This window comes from Platichthys flesus, chromosome 21 (genome assembly GCF_949316205.1).
Source record: "Platichthys flesus chromosome 21, fPlaFle2.1, whole genome shotgun sequence".
NCBI lineage: Eukaryota > Metazoa > Chordata > Actinopteri > Pleuronectiformes > Pleuronectidae > Platichthys > Platichthys flesus.
This window is the reverse complement of record NC_084965.1, coordinates 18,195,917-18,223,193: the sequence shown is the minus strand read 5'-3', so window position 1 is coordinate 18,223,193 and position 27,277 is coordinate 18,195,917. Positions and strand designations below refer to the sequence as shown.

The following is a 27,277-nucleotide window of genomic DNA, read 5'->3' as shown; positions in this document are numbered from 1 at the left end:
AGTCAGCTGCCGGGGACTGGACGCGTACTGGCTCGTACAGGCGGGTCCAGGCGGGTACTGGTGGGTACTGGTAGGGTGTTGGAGGCAGGGCTGGGTCCGCACACCTCCCGCTGCAGCCTGTGCTCTCAGACCGGAGCGGAGGTGCAGGGTGGGGGCAGCAGCAGTAGCAGCAGCAGCAGCAGCAGAAGCAGCGCCCTGGTGGTTGGGTGCTCTCAGGCACAGAGGAGCGTGCAGGACGCAGATGAGCGACGCGGTGATTCGGTGACACATGTCCGCCTGAGCACGCTCTCACTGCGGCTTCCACTCTCCATTCACCGGAGGTTGGCCACAGAGGAGGGGGAGGCTGGACACTGGGACGCTGAGAGACGCTCCAGCAGCAGCGACCACGATTAAGCAACCGAGGCAGCTCTGGAGAGACCGGGGAGCTCAGGCACTGCTGATCGGAGATTTCCTCTTGGTAAGCTCCATCCTGGCTCCAGCTGTCATCACCTGCAGTGTTATAGTGACTCATGTAAAGATGGGTTTTATACAGCAGTCACAGTGTGGCAACCAGTACCATCTGTTTTCACTGAGGGAATTCAATATGTTTCCACGATTTGATTATGTTGGCAAAAGTGGAGGTGCTGAACATTCTGCCATTTCTGGTGTTAGCATTTACATTTATATGTGTTGGAAAATCAGCCATCAAACATAGTCGGGGCCTGTATGGACAGCCCAGCATTCCCAATGTGAAACCCAATGCCTTAATAATGGTCCACATGGCCTGGGCTGTTTCAATTCAGTTTTTCCTCCTTATTTGCTTAAAAGTTTCAATGAACTAACTTTTTCTCTTCTTGGGCCTGAGGTAGGTCCAGTCTTTAGTGGAATATGTATTTGTATAATAATAATCACAATAATATTAACAACAACAAATACAATAATAATAACAATAATGACAAAAAAATATGTTATACAATCTGGGCTGATTCATATTATTCAGATAATTGAATAGATATAGTATATATTTAGATCACTGTGCTATGTGTAACAGGCTGATAAAAGTATAATATGGTTGTTACATTGAAGTTGTATCAGGTATATGGTCTTCAAATGAAAGCGTTTGTAGTCGACTGATTATTTTATGTCACTACTATCATTCTTAATTAATTCTGGAGGAGTAGTCATTGTACTGCAGGGCTTAACTTGTTTGAAATTAATTCAGTTGTTGTTTAATGAGAAGTAGTATATGCGCCTGTTTACGTATACGAATAAAAATACATTTACTCTATTAGTTCGTGTCACTTTGCTGTAAAATATTCATTATACAAAGCGAAATCGTTTTTTTCCCCCTTTACAGTGTGACTGAGGGTTTTTGTCCCTACCGGGCCGCCGTAGCCATGGGAGAGAATGTGTCCAAGCGACTGAAGCTTATCACGTCTTCGGAGGCGGAGATGGAGGAGCGCTCGTTTCCAAACCGCTTCCCTGACTGGGACCAGCGGGCCGTCACCTCCAACTCAGGAGCGGACGTAGATTACAATGATCCGTTTGACGAAGAGGGAAAGGTGAGAGCTTTCGTTTGCCACCATGTTTGTTTTGAAAGAACATCCTGCTAACAGACACAGCAGCTGGCTTGGTACCACACCTGCACTTGTGGCTTCGTTTCCAAAACTTGTCTGTGATAGTTTTTTCAGTGATGATTAACATAGAAGTACATATATTAAAAGTGACATGTGAAGGTACTGGTGGCATTGTGGGTAAACTGTACTGAATAGTCTATAACACACGTCTATGCTAAATGCAACATAGGACAGCTTATGATAAACACACAGTGTATGTTGCTCTGAGCTGTCTGGTTTCAGTGTGTCCTAGTGCAGTGTGTCCTCAGCACCACAGAGCTCACTGGAATCTGGTGACATTTGGTTTACAGCAACAAATGTTTGACTTCATGTGTCATTTTTGTAGAACTTTTGTTGTACATGGGAAACTTGGAAACATCAGTGTTGTGGTGGAAATGTGCTGGCAGCCCATTAAAGTTCCATACCATTAAGTCACCTGCAGTTTAAATCCAGTTTCTCTGTGTTGATTGTTAATTTGCCCCTTGTTATTTCCCCAAAACAAAATCATTTTTTTATTTCTGTCTTTTCTCCTCCTGTAAAGTCTCATGGTCTCCTGCACTCAGGGCATCTCTAATTCTGCTTCCAATGATAAAGCTCTCTTGAATTTGTATCTCCCTCCCTGTGACTATAAATCCTGACTGTTAGTGACCGGTGTACAGGGACCTAGGGTGTCCAATTCATCAGGTAAATCCACACCGGTGTCACCTTGCCCCGAGACCAGGCTGTCACCATGACTTTCCACGTTGAGCTGCTGGTTACTGCTACCTCACACACATTCAGCACTTTTGGCTTCAGTAAACACCAAATTAATATATGTGACATTCCTTCAATATCATGTTATCATTTAAGGACTGCATTTCAACGACCCTACTTTTTATGGTAATTTTATGTATCCACGTATGCGAGACGTTGAATTTGTAGTTTCTCTAAATTGATATGATAAACATGAGCGATTTGCAGTATTTGTGCAGTCATAGTTGTCTTGAATTCAAGTCCATCAGTCATTGTCATAAATTAATGAGCAACACCGTTGGATAGTTCGCAAAATCTGTTTGTTATTCATACCAAGGTGCAGATGTGGAACTTTTAATTTGTAATTAATTTAAGTATATACAATATATTTAACTGAACTGCGGTATGGATTTTTTATGGCAGCTCAATTATCAGACTTGAAATGATATCAATAAACAATTTCCCCTCACCTTTTCATACAACTGTGTCAATTATAAGGAACATGGTAATTTTTACTTTGCTTACTCTGTGTTAATATTATACATTGAAAAACAGATATCATTGGAACCCTGCATTTCAGCTTGCTTTGTGCCGTTGTAATGCATCTACCATAACAGCCACAATACGGGTCACTCCAAAGTAAGGTTCATGTGGTTTGACCATGGAGAAATGAATGACAAATTGGTTCGGAGTCAGATAAATGGGGTCCTAGAAATACTGCAGGTTCTGGTATTGCAGGAATCCCCTTTCTCCAATCCCCCCAAAGCTTTGTTTTAACTGGACACATGTAAGAATCCAAAATTGATCTGACTTTTTTGTTCCATTGAGTCTTTAAGTCCTTTTTAGATATAGTAGCGCTGCCAAAGAGGAGATAACATTATTTGTGTTGCTTTGGAAGGCTCCTCAGCATCTCTGTTATTCCTATCCAGTTTAAAGCAGTTACCCAGTGGTAGAACTTTATAATGGGTACGGCCAGAGCTTTTCTCTCAGAAATGGCTACAACGATGGGCCAATGTGTACCCAATCTGTGTGTGTTTTTTACTGAGTTATAATGTCTGAGATTGTGATTTGATTCTTAGTGTGCAGTGAGACTCAAAAGCAGTGCAGTGTTAAAAAAAGAGTTTCACTTATGGATTACTTCAGGGGCTAATGAGACAATGAGAACGATCCAGGAAAACCAATAAGAGAAGTAGATCAATTAGTTTTACTGGCTTATCAGGCTTCTAAAGACGTCACAGCACTTTATATCAATATTGAAATGAATTTACCAATGTAGAAAGTTATCATGGTCAAAGACACTTAGCCCTGTTCACAGTAATCACAAGGTTAACAGGGCACAATCTTCTCAGGTTCTCTGGGTTTTGAGCTTCACAGACTGTTCAGTTGCAATATTTGTCAGTTGCACATTTTATCCCATGATGCATTGAGTAAAAAGGAGAAATCAATTGCAGTTGGGCATTTGCTTGTTGAAGACTGTTTGCACAGGACCGAGTTTGAGCAGATTGACAAACCATTCCTCTAAGTGGTTCCTGTTAATTAATCAAGCCAGTAAATTGGTGTTAAGTCCAACAAACATCAACAACAACAATATTCTGCCATGTGCCGTCCCAGACTCCCATATGTGTTAGTTTGAGGAGGTGACTCGTAAGAGACACTGAAAGCTCTATGGCTGCTGTGATTCATACAGTTCACATTGTAAGCTGAATGTAAATGGGGCCTGTAGAGAAATACCTATCTCCATATCCAGGATTTAACCAGCCTTTGAAGTACTGTCTGACCTATACGGTTAAGTCTGTAAAGGGTAAATAGAGCCTTATCGAAAATTATCTTATTACCATAGTGTGTTTTCCCCCAAAAATCCTAAGAGGCGCTGGACTAGTGGCAGAAACTTGGACTGTGGGCAGAAAAGGTCTCTGGTTCTTCTCTGGTTCGACTCCACGGAGAAACAACAAAAAGACAAACCTGGATTGATCTGTCCAAAAATGCAAGAGGATTCTCACTGCCCTGTCTAGTGCCCCTGAGCAAGGCACCTTACTCCCCCAACATTTGCTCCCCAGGCGCCGTACATTGTTGTTCACTGCTCTGTGTATCCGATGGGTTAAAAGCAGAGGTTACATTTCCCTACAATTGAATGAGTGTGCCTGTGCATGTCTGTGCATGTGTTTGGGATAAATAAATGTATCTTAATCTTAATGATGAACGGGTTTGGGTCATAAAATGCCTGTAATAATTAAGCTTCCCATGACTTACGTCCACAATAGACAAACACACGAGCAGGCTTTAGACCCCTAAGGCAGATGTAAAGTTGCAGATTGTTGATTCACTGAAGATTTTTAAATGAAAATCTTTAGTGAATCAACTATTCGATTGAGTCATGAGAAGTATGGGGAGGTTGTAGGTGTAATGTGTGCAGGTGACATTAGTTTTTAGTTAATGCTCTGACAGACTCACGCTAGCCTTTTGCACAGAAACCATTTTGACATGTGAGATTAGGAAACAGACAAACTGCAGTTGATAGTCATTATTATTCATTAAGTGTAATTGATTGCTTCTGCTGCTGTTTCTAAATATGCTCTCTGTCCTCCTTAGGTGAACACAGCATTCCAGAATAAAGTCCAGAATAAGATCAAAGATCTCCTCCAGCAGATGGAGGAGGGCCTGAAGACTGCTGACCCACATGACTTCTCCACCTACACTGGCTGGACAGGTCTGTCACCAGCACCATGAAACTGTGATGAAAGGCCAGTTCTATATGTTAGGATCAATCTAGGATTCATCCCCAGTTTAATTGCTACAGCACATCTATTCTCTTTACAACAGGTATTGCCTTGCTGTACCTGCAGCTGCACCGGGTGTCCCAGGAGGCCTCCCACCTGCAGAGGGCACTTGACTATGTGAAGAGGGCCATGAGGATCCTGAATAGCCGCAAAGTAACGTTCCTGTGTGGCGATGCAGGGCCACTGGCAGTCGGCGCGGTGGTCCATCACAAACTCAACAACACTGCTGACAGCAAAGACTGCCTCTCTCGGTGAGTGGCTTCTACTGTGGATATTGCTTGGGATTTGATCCTACACTGTGTAAAAAATAGACTTGGACTTCGGGTCTAGAAAGTGAGGCCACTGCGGTCAGTTAGTTTCTATAGTTTCTTCAGTTTCAAGTCTTTTTCAAGACTGCATGATGTTCATAATTTTAAGTTCCCATTTAGAGTAAAATAGAAGATAAAGGATTGTAATGAGGCATGGATACCGTCTGACTGACTGCCGTCTAATGGGTGAAAGTTTCAGGCATAGTGGGCCTGCAGTTTCATCGAGGTCTCTGTTTATGTGCTTTAAAGTCATAAGGTGGAAAAACATGCTTGCTTTGAAACAAAATGTGTTGTATTTGTGTGTTAAGAGCATTTAAACGACATATTTACACCTCTTTTTCCAGTATTTGCATGATAAAGAAAGCTAAGAAAAAGGATCAAGTGTGATGGCATATAAATAATTTACAGGAGACCTATTTAGCTGTTTCAGTCTTTCCCAGTCCTCTAGTGGGTTGTATGTGTTTTTTGAGAATCTATACAGTGTGCATTGCTCAAAATCCCAAAGTCTGCAGCAGTACGAGCTCCTCTCTCCCACAGTAATCACTTTTCTGGGGGCTGCTGAAATGGCTTATCTTAGATTTGTCCAATTGTTCTGCTGCACTCTTCGTCAAAACGTGGGTAATTAAGCTGGGCAGAGATGAGGGTGGAGGAGAGATCAGCGTCTGCTGTAAGTAAAATTTAGATTTTGGGGATTTGTCGGAAAAGCAAAACACTACACAGTTCAAACAAACTAAAATCTCCCGGTGTACAGGGGGCTGTGGAATGTTTTTTTTTTCCACATTGTGTTGTGTTTAGTTGAAGTGACGTCCGTTCACAGCTTCCTTCCATTCAACTTACCTGAACTCATCACCACAAACTCTTGACATGTTCGTTTATTTTTTCTATGTGTGTGTCCCTGCTTTTTCACCAGGAGATTTGTTTTTCTATTTCAAATATTTGCGTCTGTTGCGTCTTAGAAGTGTCATCACCCCCACACTCACTCGCGGTGAATCCAGCAGGGATTGCTGTGTTGTCACAACAACTTATCCTGGATTTCTCCAGACTTTTTACTAGGAAGTCAGGTAGATCAAATCTGTATAAACTGTGGAGCTACTCATTCCTACATCTTGGTTCACACATGCACCTTCTCTGTAGAAAATATGGAGGATCTGCAGGGTCCAGTGCATGTCTGAAAGCAGCTTTGGTGTTTTTTAAACCATATTGTCTCCTATTAAATGGCAGCCTCATCCCTATCAGTGATTCTTGTTTCTTCCTGTCAGACTCCTCCAGCTGCAGAGGTCAGTGCTGAGTCCAGACTCTGAGATGCCAGACGAACTGTTGTACGGCCGGGCTGGCTACCTCTATGCTCTGCTCTACATTAACAAAGAGATCGGAGCTAACACGGTGGATGACAGCACCATTACAAAGGTAAGACACCACATATTTATGCATTTTTACAATTCCTTTTAAGTTGGCTTTGGTCTATTTTTAGTCCAAGTAACACATTGTCCGTGGAAGGATGTTGTATGGGTCGGTGATCCTGAACTTACAATAATGAGTGTGTGCAATTTGGTGCAGTTCGATTGAATTTGGGGACTGTAGTGCCTTGCTGGAGATATGCACTCTAGTTTACAAATGAAGCACTGACCAGAGCCCATGTTCTGCAGTTGTTAGGGTTTTTAAATGAGCCAATATAATGGTCTGCTCAAACAAATTTACAGAGTAGCCAACACTTATTATATATTATGAATATTCAGTCAGTCAGTCTATCCTGATTAGGCTCGCTTACTTATTCCTAGACACTGACTCAGCTGATATAACTATCCATAAGTTTAAACATTTAGACTGTGTCCATGGGATGAATCTTTTTCATTTTTTAAGCAACTGCCACAATGTCAACACTGATCACCAGATAATGATTAATCATTTTATTTATTGAGTAAAATCATCATAGTTGTGTGTATTTATCCACTTCAGGTCATTCGGACTCTGCACTCAAAACAGGTCATTCTGAGGAGGGCTGTTTAGACGAGAAAAGGTGCTGTTTTAAATGATCCTTGTGGTACTTTGACCAAAATATGTTACAGACATTTCATTAAGACCCCAAGGACCATATCGATTGTGGTAAAATGGGCGTAATATGTCCCCTTTTAAGACATTTTTCAAAGTGAGGGTGCCGTAATAACCATATGCTGTCACGGAGCGGGGACAAGAGTGAACAAGTACACACACACACACACACACACACACACACCACACACACACACACACACACACACACACACACACACACACACACACACACACACACACACACACACACACACACACACACACACACACACACACACACACACACACACACACACACACACACACACACACACACACACACACACACACACACACACACACACACACACACACACAGAGACTCACTCGCCCGCCCGCTCCTGATACTTTATGACGGCCTGATACGATGATGTTAAAAAAATGATTGTGACTTACTCAACCACCAACATTTTCGTCTCGTCTCGTCAACGAAAGTTAAAAAAAGATTAAGTCATAGTTTTTATTTTCAAAGATCCGTTTTCGTTACGTCTTCTTCTCGTCTTCGTCATACGCACACACACACACACACACACACACACACACACACACACACACACACACACAGAGAGAGAGAGAGGGAGAGAAAGGGACACAAGAGTGGATATTAATCCCTGTACTCACTACTGCTTTCCTCTTCATGCACTCACACATAAACACGCTGCAGTAACAGCAGGACCAGCTGTCATCTTTGGAAAAGTACCTGGCCAAACACCAGAACTGTTCGTGCATGCATGCACAAACACTGACATTGACATTGACTTCCTGGGCCTTACTTTATCCTTTACCATACCTACCCTTCTTCTAATCTAGACCATGCGGCTCTTCAGCCCCTCTGCAGGGGCTACCTGTACAGTTCATGCTGCGCATATTTTTCGCGAACGGTGAACTTAACGAATCAGTTCTTTCATATGATGAACATGAGTGAACGTAATGTTCACGTTAATTTTTTAAATAATCATCGTATCAGGCCATCATGAAATACCAGGAGCGGGTGAATGTATGTGTGTGGGTGTGTGTGTGGGCGCTCCCAGATAGCCGACAAACACACAGAGCAGCCGCCCTGAGCCCCACTCACTCGCTCAGAGAGACACAGTGAGATCGGACCTCGTTCACGTGGAGCAGCCTCTCAACGACTGACCGGCTGCTTCTCAACAGTGGAAACAGAGTTTCTCTGGTAACAGCTGATCAGAGATAAGCGCCTAAGCTTCTTGATCAGAGCAGAAGCTGCAGGTGGTTTGTACCGAGCTTCAGTTTCTGTGTCCGCCTCCAGTCTGACCTGCTCTCACGTTTTTTTTAAATATTTCAGCAACTAAAATATGCGTCACATCCTATTACGTCCCGGCGCTCTTCCCTGCAGGTCGCTAATCTATAGTTCCGACCCCCGGCCTCCGTTAACTAATCATGGATAAATCCCAGAAAAGAAAAGTCTGGGAGGAAAATAGAGTTTAATTCTGCGTGGTCAGATTAATTAGCTTTCACTGCCACCGATGCTGTCTTAAATGTATGCTTGATATGTGGCGAGGAATTAGCAAACAATAAGAAATGTAATGTTGAAAGATATTTCCAGAGCAAGCACACAGCATCTGCTGAAAAGTACCAAGCTGGAGATGAGCAAAAAAAGCTGAGTTCTGTGTTTAATTTATTCCAAAGTAGGCCCACACATGTATTTTGTTCTCCAATTCATACGAGTTTGGTGTTTTTCTATTTTGTAACAGGTAAAAATAGCAGTTAAATGTCAACAGTTTTTTTTATTGTCGTTCTATTATTTAAAAAATGCAACAAACTATAGTTTTTATATATATTGTATAACTATGTATATATATATATATAACTTTATAACCTGTGTTATCAAATATGTTGTGCGGCTCCAGACAGATTTAATTTGGGGGAAGAGGGGGCGAAATGGGTCGTTCGATAGTAAAGGTTGCCTACCCCTGTTCTAGACTGTGACAGCAAAAACACACACACACACAGGGACAGAAGGGCTAAAAGAGTAGGTTACAGCAGTGTTGTCTTTAAAAGTGTTTGAGCTATTATTATAACTAATGAAGGACTAAAGATTTTGAGCCTTTAGAGCTCCATGTAGCCTGTAGTACTGCACTCTTGTTCATTTCACCTTCTTTTGTCCACAGCAGCAATCTGCTAGCTTTATTGTCTTTTGTCCCGTACCCTGATGTTGTTCTCTGTGATGCTCTGTGAAATATTTTCTTCTTTTGTCAACATTTTTGTTCATGATTGTTTCATTATCTGACTCTTCAGGGTGTTGTGTTTGTGTGTTTGTCTGTTTCGCCGACATAGTTTGGTGCTAGGCTGGTTAATTGCACTGGATTTTCACCTCTGACTGACAGCTTGCAGAGTAGGTAGTGTCACTCAGTGCTGAAAAGTAAGTTTTAGGAGTCTGCTTTTTACCATCAGCAGATTGTCTGTTGTTTGGCTTTGGCTTGTTTCAAACAGGTGAAGTTTCAAAACATACACATTTATCAAAATCAGCTGAGTTGAAACAGACAAACGTCAACCAATTACTCAAACTAAACTGTAGACATCCAGAGTCAGGAAACGGGCAGGAAAGATCACTGCAGACCCCTCTCACCCTGGACACAACCTTTTCCAACTCCTCCCCTCTGGTAGGCGCTACAGATTGCTGTTCACCAAAACCACCAGACACAAAACCAGTTTCTTCCCCCTCGCTGTCTCACTACTGAACAGCCAACCCACTCTGGCACTGTGCAATAACTCTGGATCCTTTTAATAACCACTCCCGAAATTATATTATATTATTTATAATATATATTATATTATATTTAATTATGTTTTAATTCACCCTCAATGGATAATTGTAACATGCACACCTGCACTTCTTTTCTTAGAACGTCGCACTGTTCGGACTGTTTGTATTGTTTTGTTTTGTTATGTTTGTTTTTGTGATGTGTATTCTGTGTAAGCACCTGAGAGCCACTTTACCGAGTCAAATTCCCTGTTTGTGAAAACTTACTTGGCCAATAAACCTGATTCTGAAGGATGAGGTCACTTACCAGCCTGCACTCCAGCTCAAGCTGATGTCAGCATATACTGACAGCACTGACGCACTATGAGTCTGAGACTCTGTCGCTCCTCTCATCAGTTTGGATTTGTCCAGATTCTGTTCACTTTACAAGCAAATAAATAGCCTTAACACTTGTTTCAGGTAGTTATATTTAATCTGATAGGCCAGCTGTGTGCAGACAGATACGATTCAGCCTCCTCAAACCTCTTGTTGCTAAATCAGACCAGCTCTGGTTGGTTTCCAGTGATTAATTAGCACATTAGACAGATTAAGTTCCCCTAAATAAAATGTCCTCCCTTTCTCAGAGACGGCTGATTGCTTATTGAGGTGTGTTTGTCTGTGTGTGTTTCTCTCACAGTCTACACAGCACACGTTGTGAAAAATTTGTTGTAGGGAAAAAGAAGGGAGCATTTGAGGTGAACAGATTGAAGTATACATCTAAAGGTGTGAAGGAATTTGTCAATGAACAAGCTGGTTATTAATCTGCTTTGTCATGACGGAGGTATTGCAGCTGCACCTACACTATCTGACAAATTAAACTGCTGACTCAGAACCCCGAACCCCTACACCCACACATGAATATACATGCAGTGCAGACTGTATATAAACCAACTTATAGAGTAAAGCAACAATCTCAGCAGAAAACTGGAAGAAGGTTTATTAAAAACATCCAACACAACTCTAAAATGTGACAATTAAACCAGCAACCAACCAAACAGAAACCCCCTGTCTGGTCCTCAATCCACGAACAACAGTCCTTTTTCATTGCATTCATTTTGAGATGATATAGATGATACATATTTTTTTGGTTTACTATGATACAAATTATAATTCGTCATTTATGTGATTAGTAAAACCTGTGTTTACCCACTGCTTCCTTCGGAGGCTGCATTTGTAGACCGATTAAATCACAGCAGCGCCACTAGACTGTTAATTTGAAGGATCGGACAAATGCAGCCGACAAATATGCAACAGAGGCTCAACCAGGTGGACCTGGCTAAACATATCCCATGATTCATTCCGCTTTTGTGACATGTTTTTCAAAGATGTAATGGCGGCAGCAAGAGAGGCGAAAAACGTTAGAAGTATATATTATTTAAATGTTACTACTCAACAGAACAGCCAAAAGAACACATTACAAAAATATCAACACATCTTTTCAAACTTTTTATTCAACAGAATAACTTTTTCGTGTGTAGCTCTGTTATGGCTGTAGGGTTGGGACAGGCTAGTGAAGCAATAGGAAGACCAGACCTTCACATGTGGTTCGACCCAAGCAGTCTATGCACACAGTGTTTGACAGAACCTTTCTAAACCTGTACCCAAACAGAGTCAGAAGAACTTCTTCTTTATTTACAAAAATATGAAGCATTTACTTCCCAGGCTGAATTTAGGCAATGTGTCTCACAGGTTGCATTCACTAGATGTAATCGAAGAGTGAAAAGAAAAAAGTACTGAAGGTTTATTTATTCTGCCCTTAGGTGTGTCCATTTCAAACAATGTAACTGTCATTGCACACATATGTCATTGCATCCTTGCGTTGGCATGGTTGTAAAGTTATATCTCCACTAGAGGGCAGGGCAGCATCGACAGTTTCTGACCACAACAAACATTTAGACCGAGAAGGACGTTGTGGTAATGTACCTGGGTGACGAAATATAATTGAAATGCCTCTGTTATCTTACCTACTCTTCAAGACTTGCATCAAATAGTTCCACTAATGTAGAAATGTCTTCCCCGATGCACACAATGTTCAAATTGCCATGCATAGTTGGCAGCGCTACACATACCTCTCCTCATTCATGTCAAATGTTGGTCAGTTCAGAAGAAATGACTACGGTGGTCCATGGTAGTGGTCCTTGTAGCTGCGGTTCTATGAGCCGTCGTTTGTAGTAATTGGGATATGTTGTTGCGATTGTTCCACACAGTACAAATAATTCAAACTGAAACACAGTATTCAACGATGTCCTGTCAATCAGGTACAGAATCTTGGGTCCAGATTTTTGGCCTTTCACACATCAATCAATCAAATTTTATTTGTATGGTCCATATTCACAAATCACAATTTGTCTCATAGGGCTTTAACATGGTGTGACATCTTCTGTACTTAACCGTCAGCAAGAGTAAGTAAAAACTACTAAAAACCCTTTTAACAGGGTAAAAATATGTAGAAACCTCAGAGAGAGCCACATGTGAGGGATCCCTCTCCCAGGACGGACAGAAGGGCAATAGATGTCAGGTGTAAGAAAACAACATCAAGATTAAAGTTTTTAGCAGCATTGATGAGGGTATACATTTTGAAGGATAACTTCAATACTACATATCAAGTTGTCCTGCTGCAATCATAGTCTATGGTCAGCAGCCAGCAAGATCATGATCCGCCATCCAGATCGGATCCAGTATATTCCACAGTCATTGTCCACTGCCGCCAATTAGGATCCATCATCAGCTGCCACCTCGGTCGTGGTCCACCACCATTATCTCACTCCATTGCGACAAGGGATCCGTCATTCCCACTCGAAGGAGAGGCAGTGGTCTAATGGCAGAAACTTGGACTAAGGGCAGAGAAGGTCTCTGGTTCGTCTCTGGTTCGACTCCACGGAGAGACAACAAAAAGACGAACCTGGATTGATTTGTCCAAAAATCCAAGAGTCTCCCTACTCTGTCTAGTGCCCCTGAGCAAGGCACCTCACTCCCCCAACATCTGCTCCCCGAGCGCCGTACATGATCGCTCACTGCTCTCTGTGTGTCCTGCACCAGATGGGTCAAAAGCAGAGATTAAATTTCCCTACCTGCATGAGTGTGCCTTTGCATGTCTGTGCATGTGTTTGGGACTAATAAATGCATCTTAATCTTAATCTTACAATCAGCCGGCACGACATAGAATCCACCACACTGGATCCACCACCGCGACCACCGACACGCGATCCACAAATCGCAATCCATGATTATGGATTGCGGGCGATAAGGCACAGGGACTCCGGGGAAGGGGTCAAGTCAGAAGCATGTATTGATGTGATATTAATTACTTTGATGTGATACGGATGGAGAAGAGGAAAGAGAAGCTGGAAAGAGAAGCTCTGTGTGTCATGTGTCATAAATTCCCTCTGCACCATCAGGTGTTTTTGCCTTGTAATCAATGATGCAATGATACAGGCCAAACTTGCGGGTACCGTGAGGCTCAAGGTAAATCTGACTGGCTACTGGTTTGTATGGTAGTACGATGAAAACCATGTGGTCCACTCATTAGATCAGACATCAATACCTCTATTCCTTTTTAAACTAAACGCCTCCTATTTGAGAACATCAGACAAGTTAAGTTCTACGGCACTAATTAATGCATAGCGCCAGTTGATGTTATCAACCTTCTAGACCTATAGCAGCATACCTAAGAGCAGGTCTAAGACTGGACCAGCTCTAACCATAAGCTTTATCAAAAAGGAAGGTTTTAAGCCTACTGAAAGTGGTATATTATTCCAGGCTCGATGGAGAGGGGCTCGATGGCTGAAAGCTCTGGCTCTGACTCTACTTTTAGAGACTTTAGGGACGACAAGTAAGCCTGAATTCTGGGAGCGGAGTGCTCTAGCGAGTGGGTTGATAGGGTACTAACAGCTCTTTAAGGCAAAATGGCGCCATATTATTCAGGGCCTTGAAGGTGAATTATATTCTAGATTTAACTGGAAGCCAGTGTAGTGTTATAGTATTATACTCTCTGTTTGAGTTTGATGAGAGAAAATTGCGGGTCATCCAGGTTTTTATGTCCTTGAGACATATTTATATTTAATTGATTACTTTGTTCAGGTTTAAATGACAAGTATAACTGCGTGTCATCCGCATAGCAGTGGAAATTTACAGAGTGTGTCCTGATCATTTTTCCTAGTGGAAGCATATATAATGAGAAAAAAATTAGGCCGAGCACAGAGCCCTGTGGAACACAATTGTTAACTTTGGTGCTCACAGATGACTCATCATTAATTTGCACGAATTGGGAGCGACCAGAAAAATAAGATTTAATCCAGTTGAGGGCGGTTCCGTTAATGTTATTTAACTGTCTAAGCCTTTGTAATAAAATTTGATGGTCAATTGTGTCAAATGCTGCACTGAGATCTAACGGAACGAGGACAGACACAAGTCCCTGATCTGAAGCTATTAGAAGGTCAGTGATTTTTGCCAAGGCTGTCTCTGTACTGTGATTGGCTCTAAACCCAGACCTGACTTCATATATATTATTTTCCTGGAGAAACTCCCACAGCTGATTGGTTACAACTTTTTCTAAGATTTTAGACATGAAGGGGAGATTAGATATTGGTCTGTAATTGGCTAAAACCTCTGGGTCTAGGGTGGGTTTTTTGAGTAGGGGTTTGATTACAGCTATTTTAAAAGACTGTGGTACATAGCCTGATGATAATGACAGATTGATTGTATTAAGTAACGAACTATCAATTAAGGTCAGCATTTCTTTAAGTAATTTTGTCGGAATCGGATCTAAGATACAGGTTGTTGGTTTAAAACCTGAGGTTATTTTGGTAAACTGATCACGGGTGATCAGAGAGAAGCTGTCTAATTAATACACATTGACACTTGCATCGGCTTCTATCACCAGAAACTCTGTGTCAGTGTCTTCTACGTGTATGGCTGTGCTTTTCCAACTGCTTTAGAAGCACCATCATTCCCCACTTACTTGCCAGGAATTCTCTGGGGGATCTCATGCTGTGCTTGTCTCTTCAAGACTTTCTGCAGACTTTATACTGGGGTGCCAGGCAGGGAAAGTCTGCAGAAACTCAGCAGGCTCTCACTCTGACATCAGCGCTCACACATACACGTCCTCCGGTGATCAGGGCATGTCTGAAAGCAGCTCAGGGGTTCAAATAATATATTACATATGGTGACCCTACTGCGGCATAAAGATTAAATAAAACAACTATTATGTCTCACACATTGACCCCAAAACATATATTTTATCAGTGAGCTTATATTAAGCCCTCAGAGAAAATGATATTGATCTCTGGGTCCTCTTTGTAGCTGTTCTCTTTAACGTTCTCAGCTCATTGCTCCTCTCAGGGCTTGCTTGACCTTTCATAATGGGAGCCACTGATGCATGTGTGTATTGGTCTCAAATTAGGGTCAAGAATGTTTAGAACTTGAACATGAATGTTCACAAATAATGTAATGAATAAAATACAAAGATTTGCGACACAAAATGCATTTATAAAATATAATGTTCAAAGTTTAAACATTCATTTTACAGTGCAAATACTTGCATTCACTTAAAAGCTCTCCTAATTTCCTTAATGTTCAGCAAGCCCTCTGTACACATACAGCTCTACGGTAAATGTATTATGGGCAAAATGCATATAATTCCACGTTTCCCAAATTGTTGATTAGAGGATCTCAGAGACCTGCTGCAGTGTACATCAGAACAGCAGCATATATCTTATGTGGACTGCTTCCTGAGCAAGCACAGCTTTAAAACAGCTTCATGCTGTATATGGTGATTATAAAAACTGGCCTAACAATGCTTGTGTCGCAGTTGCTCCAGTGAGTCAGCTAGAACGTGACAATCACACACTGTAGACATCACAACACCAACAACAGCCTCCTTCTGTCTGCCCAGCTAACCGCACCAGTAGAGCCAATAATGCGGCGTTGTTGCTACGAGTGATGTGTGAACCAACACCCAGTAAATCCAGTTTGGAAGGCAGCACCAAGGCCTCAATCAGTTCCGTTAGTTGGGCAGAGAGAAGGACACTGTTGTTGTTGCTGTGATGAGTTACTGCGACACAATCTTTCTCTCAATAGTGTTTAGTTAATATGAATATATTAGGAGGTGTTGTTTTAATGTATTTTCGAGATGCTTTTAATACAGATAATCAACAAGAGGCATCAAATCAAGACACCAGGGGAGGGTAGTGTGTTTTCATTCACATGAAGTTTGGTCGGAGTTAAGATCTTAAACTGTATTAATGCCGTTTTACAGTGATGTCATCATAAAACTAAAGTGGATTACTACACTATTTGACAACATTTTCAAACTTCTCAATGAATGAAATTCCCACCATAAGATTATAAATTAAATTTTTGTATATACCTAAGCTATAGACTGTACACAGAAAAGAGTGAAAGGGAAGATCTGCTTGTGAAGGAAATTTTCAGTGTCTTTTTATGTTGAATTAATCTCATACAAAATGCAATCACATACCCTCCCATGTAACATCCCCAGAATGTTTGCTGACACACACACACAGACACACACGGACATCATAGTCATGTTTAATTACATATTCATACAAAGTCAAACTTCAATATTGGATTACTGTAGATTTTCTACAGGTTAAACACACATGTGTTCTGTCAGGTTATATTCAGACCAGTCACCTTTCTCACAAACCTCCTCTTTCTCCAATTTCCAGGTGGTGACGTCCATTGTGGAATCGGGGAAGACCATGTCCGCAGATCAAAAGAAGACAGAACGCTGTCCCCTGCTGTATGAATGGCACAAAAAGCAGTACATCGGTGCTGCTCATGGCCTCGCAGGAATCTATTACACACTCATGCAGGTAAGTGACAGGAAGTGGCTAAATGGGCCGACTGGCTGGTGGAAGGATGGTTGTTTCTTCTGTCTGAACAGCGATGTTTTAAAGACTTTGTCACGCAGCTCAGATAAAAGTCTGTCCAATCTCCAGTTGCTAATCAAAAACTGTTTAGTATAAAAAGCTTTCTTAATGGGCACAAATGTGGAGGAGTTGTTGCTGAAACTGAAATGTTTTTGTTTAATAGTTATGATGACAAAGCATGAGTAATACTAAATCGAAAAATGTAAAGACCAACATATTAGCTCAATGATATTATTATTAGTATTAGTATTACTTATATAGTAATAAGTATATAAGTTTTTTTATTATTATTATAATTTACAGAATTTATTTTATTTTTTCAATAGTTAATATCTGTGTTTGAGCCATTTTATTTTAGAACAAGTTTGGCTATAGCTGACCAGCAGAGACTAATACCAGTCAGTGTCTTCACATACAGCAGAATGAGATTCATGGAACCATATGTGTGCGACGAGAGACAAAGACACCGCAGAGAAACAGTTTTTCAACCGTGCGCTCCTTCATCATTGGAGATTTTGTTAATTGCCTTTGTAATTTTTTTGGACATCATTTAATAAGTATACGTTAAGCTATCAATTGCCTTGAATTAGAAGCAGTGTTAATTTCGTTGACGAAAACGATGACGAAATATATTCGTTAACGACCCTTTTTCCATGACGAAGACGAGAAGAAGACGTAACGAAAACGGATCTTTGAAAATAAAAACTATGACTTAATCTTTTTTTAACTTTCGTTGACGAGACGAGACGAAAATGTTGGTGGTTGAGTAAGTCACAATCATTTTTTTAACATCATCGTATCAGGCCGTCATAAAGTATCAGGAGCGGGCGGGCGAGTGAGTCTCTGTGTGTGTGTGTGTGTGTGTGTGTGTGTGTGTGTGTGTGTGTGTGTGTGTGTGTGTGTGTGTGTGTGTGTGTGTGTGTGTGTGTGTGTGTGTGTGTGTGTGTGTGTGTGTGTGTGTGTGTGTGTGTGTGTGTGTGTGTGTGTGTGTGTGTGTGTGTGTGTGTGTGTGTGTGTGTGTGTGTGTGCGTGCGTGTGTGCACTCCCAGATAGCTCACCGGTCCCGAGGCTCCGCCCCCCGCCCCGCTCACTCGCTCAGAGACACAAGATCAGAGCTACAACACGTGAAGAAGCCTCTCAGTGACTGACTGCTTCTTAACTATTGGCAACAGTGAAAACACAGAGTTTCTCTGGTCGCAGCTTCTTGATCAGAGCAGAAGCTGCCGTTGGTTTCTACCGAGCTGCAGTTTCTGTGTTCGCCTCCAGTCTGACCTGCTCTCACTTTTTGTTTTCACATTTAAAGCTAAATATATATTTTTAAGCTATTAGGCTGCAGCTATATGTTTTTATAGAAAAGGAGTTTAATGTGGCTATTAAATGTGACTAAAACTAGAATAAAATGGAATTTGTTTTCGTCGACTAAAACTAGACTAAAATGTAATTTGTTTTAGTCGACTAAAACTAGACTAAAACTAAGAAGGATAAAAATGACTAAATGTGACTAAAACTAAAATGCATTTTCGTCAAAAGACTAAGACTAAGACTAAATCAAAAATAGCTGCAAAAAATTAACACTGATTAGAAGTCAGGCCACCTCATATACAGACATTCACACCACACGCAAGCATTCATTCACCTCGTCTCTGCAACGGGACCGGCAAGCACTTCAGTTGGATGCCAGAACAATCTGTTTAGTACTAACATACAGACCAACATAATCTTTTTGGCAGAGGTAATTAGCTGAGGATTAGTTTTTCTTATAACACAAATTATCAAAACAGATACTTTCTGAACAATACAATATTGGAATCTACAGAGGAATGCTCATTTACGTTATAACCTTGGTCCTCTGATTGATGAAATTATCTCAAGTCAAAGGCTGCTTGGAGACGTGTCAATATAACAACTATCAACTGCTTCCACACCATCTCTGGCGTTTTATAGGTAAATCATGAGAGCCAGTTGTGACTCTTTAAGAAATATATGTGCATCTTCACAGCAGGGGGATAATCCCTTTCACATATGGAATATGTAACAGAGTGGAAGTATAAATAGTCTTTATACGATAGAGAACAGCAATCACTCATAGCAATCAGAATTCACGAAAACCACCTCAGGGGTCATAACGATTATGGGTCAAGTTTTGCTCGATCAGAGATACTTTCAATTTACAAAACAAAATTGAAAAATGATTATCGAAGAGTTTTCTAATAAATAAAATGTGTCTGTTGTTCTGAGAGGCCACAGGTGAAGGCGGAGTGAAATGACAGCCATCAAAAAGATAAATGACATGATAGAATTTAAATGTAGTTTAACGGATATTCCACACACATCATGCCTCTGTAAAGTGCTCTGGCTGATCGATACTCTTAACAAGTGTCACTCAGTTTGTCTGTATAACTGATATGGAATTAATGTTACTATATCTTCAGTCTCTAGAATCTTTATCATTTGCTCAAGTCTCTTCCCAGATTTTTACTCTCCTGTTCTGACTCAGTCCAGCCTCAAACTGCCTTAACGTGATAAAGATCAAAAGAAGGAATCCCATCATGCTGTTCAATAAGGATGATAGAATAGAACTGAGTAATCTCTCCTCTCTCTTCGTCCCATTTAAGCCAGAAGCAAAGGTCCCAGCAGACATCCTATCTGAGTTGGTGCGTCCCAGCATTGACTATGTCCGCCACAAGAAGTTTCGCTCGGGGAACTTCCCATCCTCCCTGAGCAACGAGAGCGACCGCCTGGTCCACTGGTGTCACGGAGCACCTGGGGTTGTCCATATGCTCATCATGGCTCATAAGGTGAGACAGGTTTACGGTTTGTAGTGTCTGGTTCACATCACAAATCAAATCAAAGTTTACTGTCACATGCACCAATGACAGTGTCATCGGAGCAGTGAAATTCTTATGACATGGCAGGCAAACATCTACGCAGTAGGCGACTTTACAAAATGAAAAAAAAATAACATTCTATGTAACATAACATAACATTGTAACATATAACATATAACACAGTCACAGCATATGTCTGAACTCGAGCACATGGACAACGCTGGCATGGCTCTGTACTAAATGGACAGTGTGTAAAGTCACTGACATGTTGAAATGTGTAGAATGATTTTTGATTATTTTATGACACACAGACATTATCTTGTCATCGATGTAAGTGACGACAGTTTATTACAAAGCTACCTGTGACTGACTGAAAACAACAACTCTCTCATTTCAATATCCTGACTTCATGCTGACAAACACACAAGTTTGTACTTCTATCTTATTGAGGACATTCACATTAGCCCCTTTCCCTAACCTTAACCATCATAACTAATTATTTAACCCTTCCCTAAACCTAATTCTAACCATTAAACAGCCCATTGAAAAAGTGAGGACCTCACACTTTAGGGGCTATGCTTAGATTGGTCCTCACAAATCAGTACAGGAACACACACAGCAGTTATGCTTTGCTGGTTACTTTGTTCTCTTCTTGGCAGTTACGCAGCCACTTGGCATCTAATATGCAGCTATTCTAAGGTTTCTCATTCCTCCCACTAATGCAGAGGCCCTTTGATAACACACAGAGGAACACTCAGTGGAAGACACTCTGACTTATCACTGTATTACTATGAACAATTCTGACATTTCCTGCTGCAGGAGGAGCTTTTTAGTGGCTGCATTTATTTTATCAATGGAAAGTTTCACATTTGCTGTAGCAACTGTATCTTCTACGTACAGTGTTCAGTAATGTGTTGTAATTTGTTTGGTATTTATTTTGTTAAATATTTATAATATTTATGGTTAAACTGTAGAATATCAAGCCTAATTACAATTCTTACACAAACACAAATACACACAATTGTTTCACAGCTGACAGTGCATTTTAGACATAAGACTTGGTTTTATCAAGGGAACTGTCTGCAGAGCTCAGAGACAGAAAAGCTCTGAGCTCAGCAAAAAAATTGAAAATCTGAAGTATTTGATATTGAACTTTCTGTCAGCTATTGTAATAGACCATTTAAAACACCCACTGTGTCCACGTTAAAACAGCAGCTCAATCCTCAATAACTTGAATATTCTGCTACAAGAATTGGACTTAAAATACCAGAATTAAAAGCACAGGCTCATTTAGAAAAATACATTAAAAAAGATACAAGCTTGAGAAGCTTTGTGGAATTGGTCTGTGTTTGTTTTGGTCATTCAACTTCCAGAAAAAGGGTATTAAAAACAATTTGTGTTATATGATTTTCATTCTATCTAAAAATGTAAGTTTTGATAGAAGGCCTTTTCCATTTTAATGTTCAAAATGGATGTTTGATTTTACGTTTTGTAAAACAAAAAAAACATTTGACTTTCGATTACATATCATGGATAAAACTGAAAGAATATTACTTTGTTTCCAGGTTGCACTTTGCTAAGGAAAATAATTAACATCGATGTCCATCAGCAAATAAACACATATGCATGGCAGTCTTGCAGTTTTCCTCAGAAAGGCAGAACTCAACCTTTTGTCAGCTCTTTTATGGAATATAGAAGTATTGCTCTCAGATTTATTAGCTTCTAATTAGTCAGATCTGACAACACTCATACTTTGAGGTCAAGACCCATCTAACTGACACAGATATCATGATCTTGCGCCACACATGGCTTTTCTCTCACTAACTTTTTATTGTGACCTGCTGAGCATGAGCTGAGCAGACCATTTTAATTGAATGATTATATTCTTTAGTAGGCAGTGATGCAACTAATGATGCCTAACCCCCTATTAACCAAGAAGAAGAAAATGTACAGTTAGAGGAGCAAACATGGTCATTTGTTCAGTGTTATGAATTTGTCAGGTCTGTCAGTGAAAAGTCATTGCCACTCTTATTTACATAATTTCATGCCAAGATCATGTATGTTTGGTTGTAACGAACTGCTTCTCTGTCCCTTGTTGTATTCATCTTCATTTGTGTCTGTCTAGATCTTCAAAGAGGAGAAGTACTTGAAGGAAGCTGCAGAATGTGCAGAGGTGATCTGGCATCGCGGCCTGCTCAGAAAAGGCTACGGCATCTGTCACGGCACCGCGGGCAATGGCTACACCTTCCTTACTCTATACAAGATCACCAAGGACAAGAAATACCTGTACCGGGCCTGCAGGGTAAGACAAAGCATCCGCCTACATACTGTATGTGGAGCTGAACACAGGAAAACAACTGTCTTCTTAAAGCTGATTCTATGATTTTAGATATGAAAGGGACAACATGATAATATCGGATGTTGGATCAGCATTGTTTAATTAAGGCTTCACATGAAAGTAATGATAATTGATGAAAAAAAAGATAATTGAGTTGATCAGTCTTACGGATATGGGTGATGTTCCAAAAAATGAATATGTGTTCCAACCTTAGATGTAGTTTCTGTTTTATGATGATCTGATGCCAAACATAAAAAAAGGTTCAACAGAAGACAAAGTATAGATTTTAGACAGTGTTAGATATGTTCAATTTCTGTACCAATTCATCAACTTACTATTAAATCTACAACAGAATAGAGTTGAATAGAATAGGTGCTTGTTTCTGACAAAGATGGATAATTTTGATTTTTTTTTTTTTTTTTTCAATTAGCCAACAGTTGCATTAGTGTATTATGCCAAATCAGTGAAGGTACTCTAAAGCAGTTATATTCAATATCAATTAACAGTTAAGATATTAGTAAAGGTATATGTTAACTTACTAAGAAGATACAAAAATTATAAGATACATATTTTGTTTGTTAGCAGCCTCATAACCTGCTGATATTATTATTTTACAAAGCAGTATTATTTCTTATTTCTTATTTCTTATTACTTGTTTGATGGGACTAGCCGCCTTCACACAAGTGAAGTGTCAAATTAATGATGTCATCAATGATGTCTGTTATGAAACAGCAGACACACATTAGAGATTACATTTTCCTCACCATTAGTTATTCATAGCCTTAATGATCTACATACTCTTACTTAATATTTTTCCTACAAGTCCACCTCCCCTAAATCTCATCAGTGGGGCAGATAAGGTGCGGTGGATGTGCTGTTGTCTATAAAAATTTATTGAGGTAATTTTTTGAGGTATAATGTTCCTCCTATTTTCCCAAACACATAAAGATGAACGTCTATAAACATGTTATTTCATTTCTTTAGTTTGCTGAGTGGTGTTTGGACTATGGCACCCACGGCTGTCGCATCCCAGACAGACCCTACTCTCTTTTTGAAGGTAAGAAATCATTATTATTATTTAACTTTTATTCAAACCTCATCTTTTTAATCAACATTATGGGAGACCTGTTGTTTGTGTTGCGGACATTGAGTCTCTTGTCCATCGAGGCCAATTATACAGCAGACTGAATCATTTTGTCTGTTTGAAGATAGAGTGGACTCCCAACCTGCTACAGCAGACATGCTCCTCAGTGTAGAAATATGTGTTTTGTATTAAGGACCTAAAACACCTACAAGAAATATCAATGTGTGTGAAATGTTTGACCCGTGTGATAAAAGAAACCAGTCAGACTGTAAACAGTGTACGGAGAACAGAAGGCAGTCTGGGCCTCAATACCAGCTGGGTACACCAGAAGCCCTAAATATTGGCCTTTGCTCCCCGATTGTAATTCATTGAGGAGTACTCTGAGATAACCTGGCACGAATAGCTTTATGTGTTTTTGTAAATGTTAGTTATTAGTTATCAATGTGTTTCTTCTCCTCAGGTATGGCAGGGGCCATCCACTACCTTTCAGAGATGGCGAGCCCTGAAACTTCCTGTTTCCCTGCCTTTGAACTTTGACCTGGCCACTGACAGGACTGAGGGCGGTGAAGGGGGCCAGGGACCAACTGTTTTACTGAAACACTGAGCAAGGATATATTTGTGTTATAGCTTTCAACTGTGGTCATCATTGATTAGTTAAAAAACTGGACTGAGGCTGAATGAAGATGAGACAGTAACTGGGCGAAGTGCAAATCAAAGAAATATCCAGAAAGATGAAGGGAAGATTTTCCTTTTGGACAAAACTACAGGTTGAACCTTTTTTTCGATCCAAGCAAAACAAAAGCAGCGAATGGATCGGACAGGATGGTGTGGATTGATGATTCCCCTCTTCAGGATGGGCCCCTGCTTCCTGTGGGCCTATCATAGGAACTATGCGGGTCCCGTGTCGTCCTCCTGCAGTGCACTGTGTTATAGTAAAGACATGGACCCCATGAGCCCCCTTCACACCAATTCTATTGTTGCCAGGTGGCACAGACACAGAGGAACACTCTCTTAGCCCACAGCCTTTAATATCGTTGCACTGAGGCCAAGAATGAGGGTCTGGGTCTGTATGTGTCCGTGTGTGTGTCTGTCTGTGTGTATCTGTGTGTTTGTGTACTTTTGTCTTTGTGAGGACAAGTTTGACTATTAGACCCTACATAGAGGACATTTTTGCTTGTCCTCACAGTCTGCCACATAGTTAAATGGCTGTCAGAGGGTTAAAGGAATAGTTCACCAAGAAATTAAAATTCACTCATTATCTACTCACCCCTATAAGTGGTTGAAGTGTTTGAGTCCACAAAAAACTGTTGAGGTAGTAACAGCGTAGCTTATTAGTGACTTATCTTTAGACGTAATAAAAAATTAAAATAAAACCTACATGCCTCAATACTGCTCATGGGGTGTCATATGAGACTGGAAGCCCCGACATTCATAATAGACATGAAACATGCTGTTTCAAGCCTAAAAGTGCAACAGAAGTGCCTGAGCGGGTGTACATTGGCCTTTTCGACGCTCCCTGAATCCTCGGAAGATATCGGAGCGCATTTAGGCTAAAAACAGGCTGAAAATGATACAGTTTTAGCGTAACAATTAGGTTAGGTAAGGGAAGGGAAACTGAGCCTGTCTCCTCTGGATATTCACAGGAGGTGCACTGTCCTTCCCCTTGGATGCTACCTCCTCTGGTCCAAGGGACGCTGACAAGGACGACTATGTCTACTGGCATAGCGAACTGTGGTCCACTCCTCATCATCAAAAATAGTCATTATTGAGAATCAAGTTGAGGTCGGGGGGAGGGTTATAATAAGAAGAGAGGCCTTATGTCAATGAGTGTCCTCAGAAAGATAGAAGTAGAAGTGTGTATGTGTATGACTGTGTGTTTTGATATCTCTGCCTCTGCATGCTCACTGTTGATGCTTTATGATCCCTCATATCTCAGTGTCAGTGTGGTGATTTCTCCTCTTTCTGTATTTGTAGGTGTGCTGTTGCAGTTTACTGGGTATTTGTCACATTGTGGGAAAGTGAAGAAAACATTCTCCCATCATTCATTCTATTGAGAAACCAGCTTTGTGTGGAGATGACTACAAATGAGTGTGAAGGCTGCTGGGTCCCAACGTAAAGAAAGTCAAACATTAACTGTCAGTTTACAACACTGATCATATGAGGATGCTATTAAGACTCGATTGCTAACAGTAGCACAGATTCAAGCAGCATTGCTTCTTGCGTGTTGTTTGAGTACGTGCTGAGTCATGAGCAGATCATGCACACTCACTGTTGTGTCTGTTCCACATTATCCAACAGAGGGCAGTGTGATTGGTGTCTTTCCTTTAAGGTTTGTAATGGTGGTGATAACATTTGCTCATATTGTGAAAACTCACAATTTTCACTGAAGAAGAGAGTACACAAGTCAAAACAAACGCATGAAATAAGTTTAATTTAAACTTAACAAAATAAAAACTGATGTTGTGAAGAAGCATGTGATTTTGGGAGTTCCAAACCAACATTAACATAATTGCATTCAGCTTCTCCAAGTTCAAATTCCTTCAGTGTTCATGGTTCAAGACATTTTAAATAAAAGTTGGACTATAGGTACTAGTTAAAATACCTTTTGTTTCTATTGATATAACATCTGCAGAAACCTGGTGAGGTAAGCTTCTAGCTTACAGCATGCATTAGCTCTTGCTTTGGTATCAGTGCATTTTGAAAATAAATTCATCACTGGTTGGTATTGTTACTCATGATTTTGGGTACAAAATATTATGACGTGATGGATAAAAATTTACAGCGAGGAAGAGTCAAGGTTTTCACTTTGTCAGTGTTATTTCACAGGTAAAGGAACAATCTTTAAAGTTTTGCAACCATAAGATTCTAATCCTGTTTTCTTTCGCAAATACCGCTCGCTTAAGTTCCTTTTTTTACTTCTACTGATCTAATGCACATGAACAGCTGAGGAACTTGACATCTGCTTTGTGTACGTTCATGGAGTTCTGCTGAAAATAAACTAGACATGGAGATGTTGAAGCGTATTGGCCTATAAATAATTAGGCCACACCCTAACCCTAACCCTAAGATATGTATGCCCCAACTTAACTATTGTGTTTATCACATATAGGAACAAGACCGGAGGCGGGGTGTACAGTATGCACAGTCTTATTAATAGTTAAGATTGTTGACTCAAATACATTTTGGTTCTGATCATTACATTAGTGTAACACCACTGGAATATTATGTTAGGCATAGTTTGATGTTTTAAGTTATTTTTGTTAGCAGACATGTTTAGACCCACATCAACACCCCAAAGTAAAGTTAGAATTACTGCTCTGAGTTTAGATGGTTGCCATGGTTTCAACATGGAGTTGAAATTACGCCTGTACATAATATCCAATAATTCCGACAGCACATGGATGCACATAAATGCCTAATTCTCTTGCATAGATCTTGTCATGAATTTCATTGCATGAGGATAATGTGACGTGTTAAACCATGTCGGTGTTTCTAGGTTCCTTGGTCCAGTTTTGTGGGTTTGATGGTGAATCGTGTCCTGGTCCCAGCAGAAGGGGGCATCAGAACAGATGTGTTCAGTGTTTGACCTTTGCCCCTGTCTATGTATTTGATTTGAGCCTTGTTGTCATTATATGAATGAGTATGTTTCTTAAGTCTTCATTAAGCTTGTTTGTCTTAATTGTTCTTATTGCTTTCTCTTTGGCTCAGACAGTGGGGAATAAAATGAGTAGAGTACCTGTGTCTCGATTTATTCTTATTATTTAACAGAAAAAATTAATGAAGATGTTCATGTGTGGTCATCTGTTTCTCAAAGGGGCAGAAATTAATGAATTGAATATCAAACTGATTTAAAATAAACTTAGGAAC

At 40.5% G+C, this 27,277-nt stretch overlaps 2 protein-coding genes across 2 annotated transcripts in view; both read left to right on the top strand.

Annotated features, from left to right (window-relative positions):
* tgfbr1b (transforming growth factor, beta receptor 1 b) overlaps window positions 1–27,277 on the top strand; it is a 126,794-nt gene that overhangs the window by 80,943 nt on the left and 18,574 nt on the right. The window lies entirely within an intron of this gene.
* On the top strand, window positions 202–27,145 carry lancl2 (LanC lantibiotic synthetase component C-like 2 (bacterial)). Its single transcript, XM_062379528.1, has 10 exons — window positions 202–457; window positions 1,337–1,541; window positions 4,917–5,034; window positions 5,148–5,355; window positions 6,672–6,819; window positions 16,957–17,103; window positions 19,776–19,958; window positions 22,114–22,290; window positions 23,311–23,383; window positions 23,871–27,145. Exons 2-10 carry the CDS (start codon window positions 1,377–1,379, stop codon window positions 23,945–23,947), a joined length of 1,296 nt encoding a protein of 431 aa, XP_062235512.1. The 5' UTR covers window positions 202–457; window positions 1,337–1,376; the 3' UTR covers window positions 23,948–27,145.

What these genes read in the sequence shown, in the direction of transcription:
- lancl2 (XM_062379528.1), top strand. Translation starts at nt 1,377, where the DNA reads ATGGGAGAGAATGTGTCCAAGCGACTGAAGCTTATCACGTCTTCGGAG. An exon ending in AGCAAAGACTGCCTCTCTCG is followed by an intron (nt 5,356 to 6,671) that starts GTGAGTGGCTTC and finishes TCTTCCTGTCAG; the next exon opens with ACTCCTCCAGCTGCAGAGGT. An exon ending in TGCTCATCATGGCTCATAAG is followed by an intron (nt 19,959 to 22,113) that starts GTGAGACAGGTT and finishes GTGTCTGTCTAG; the next exon opens with ATCTTCAAAGAGGAGAAGTA.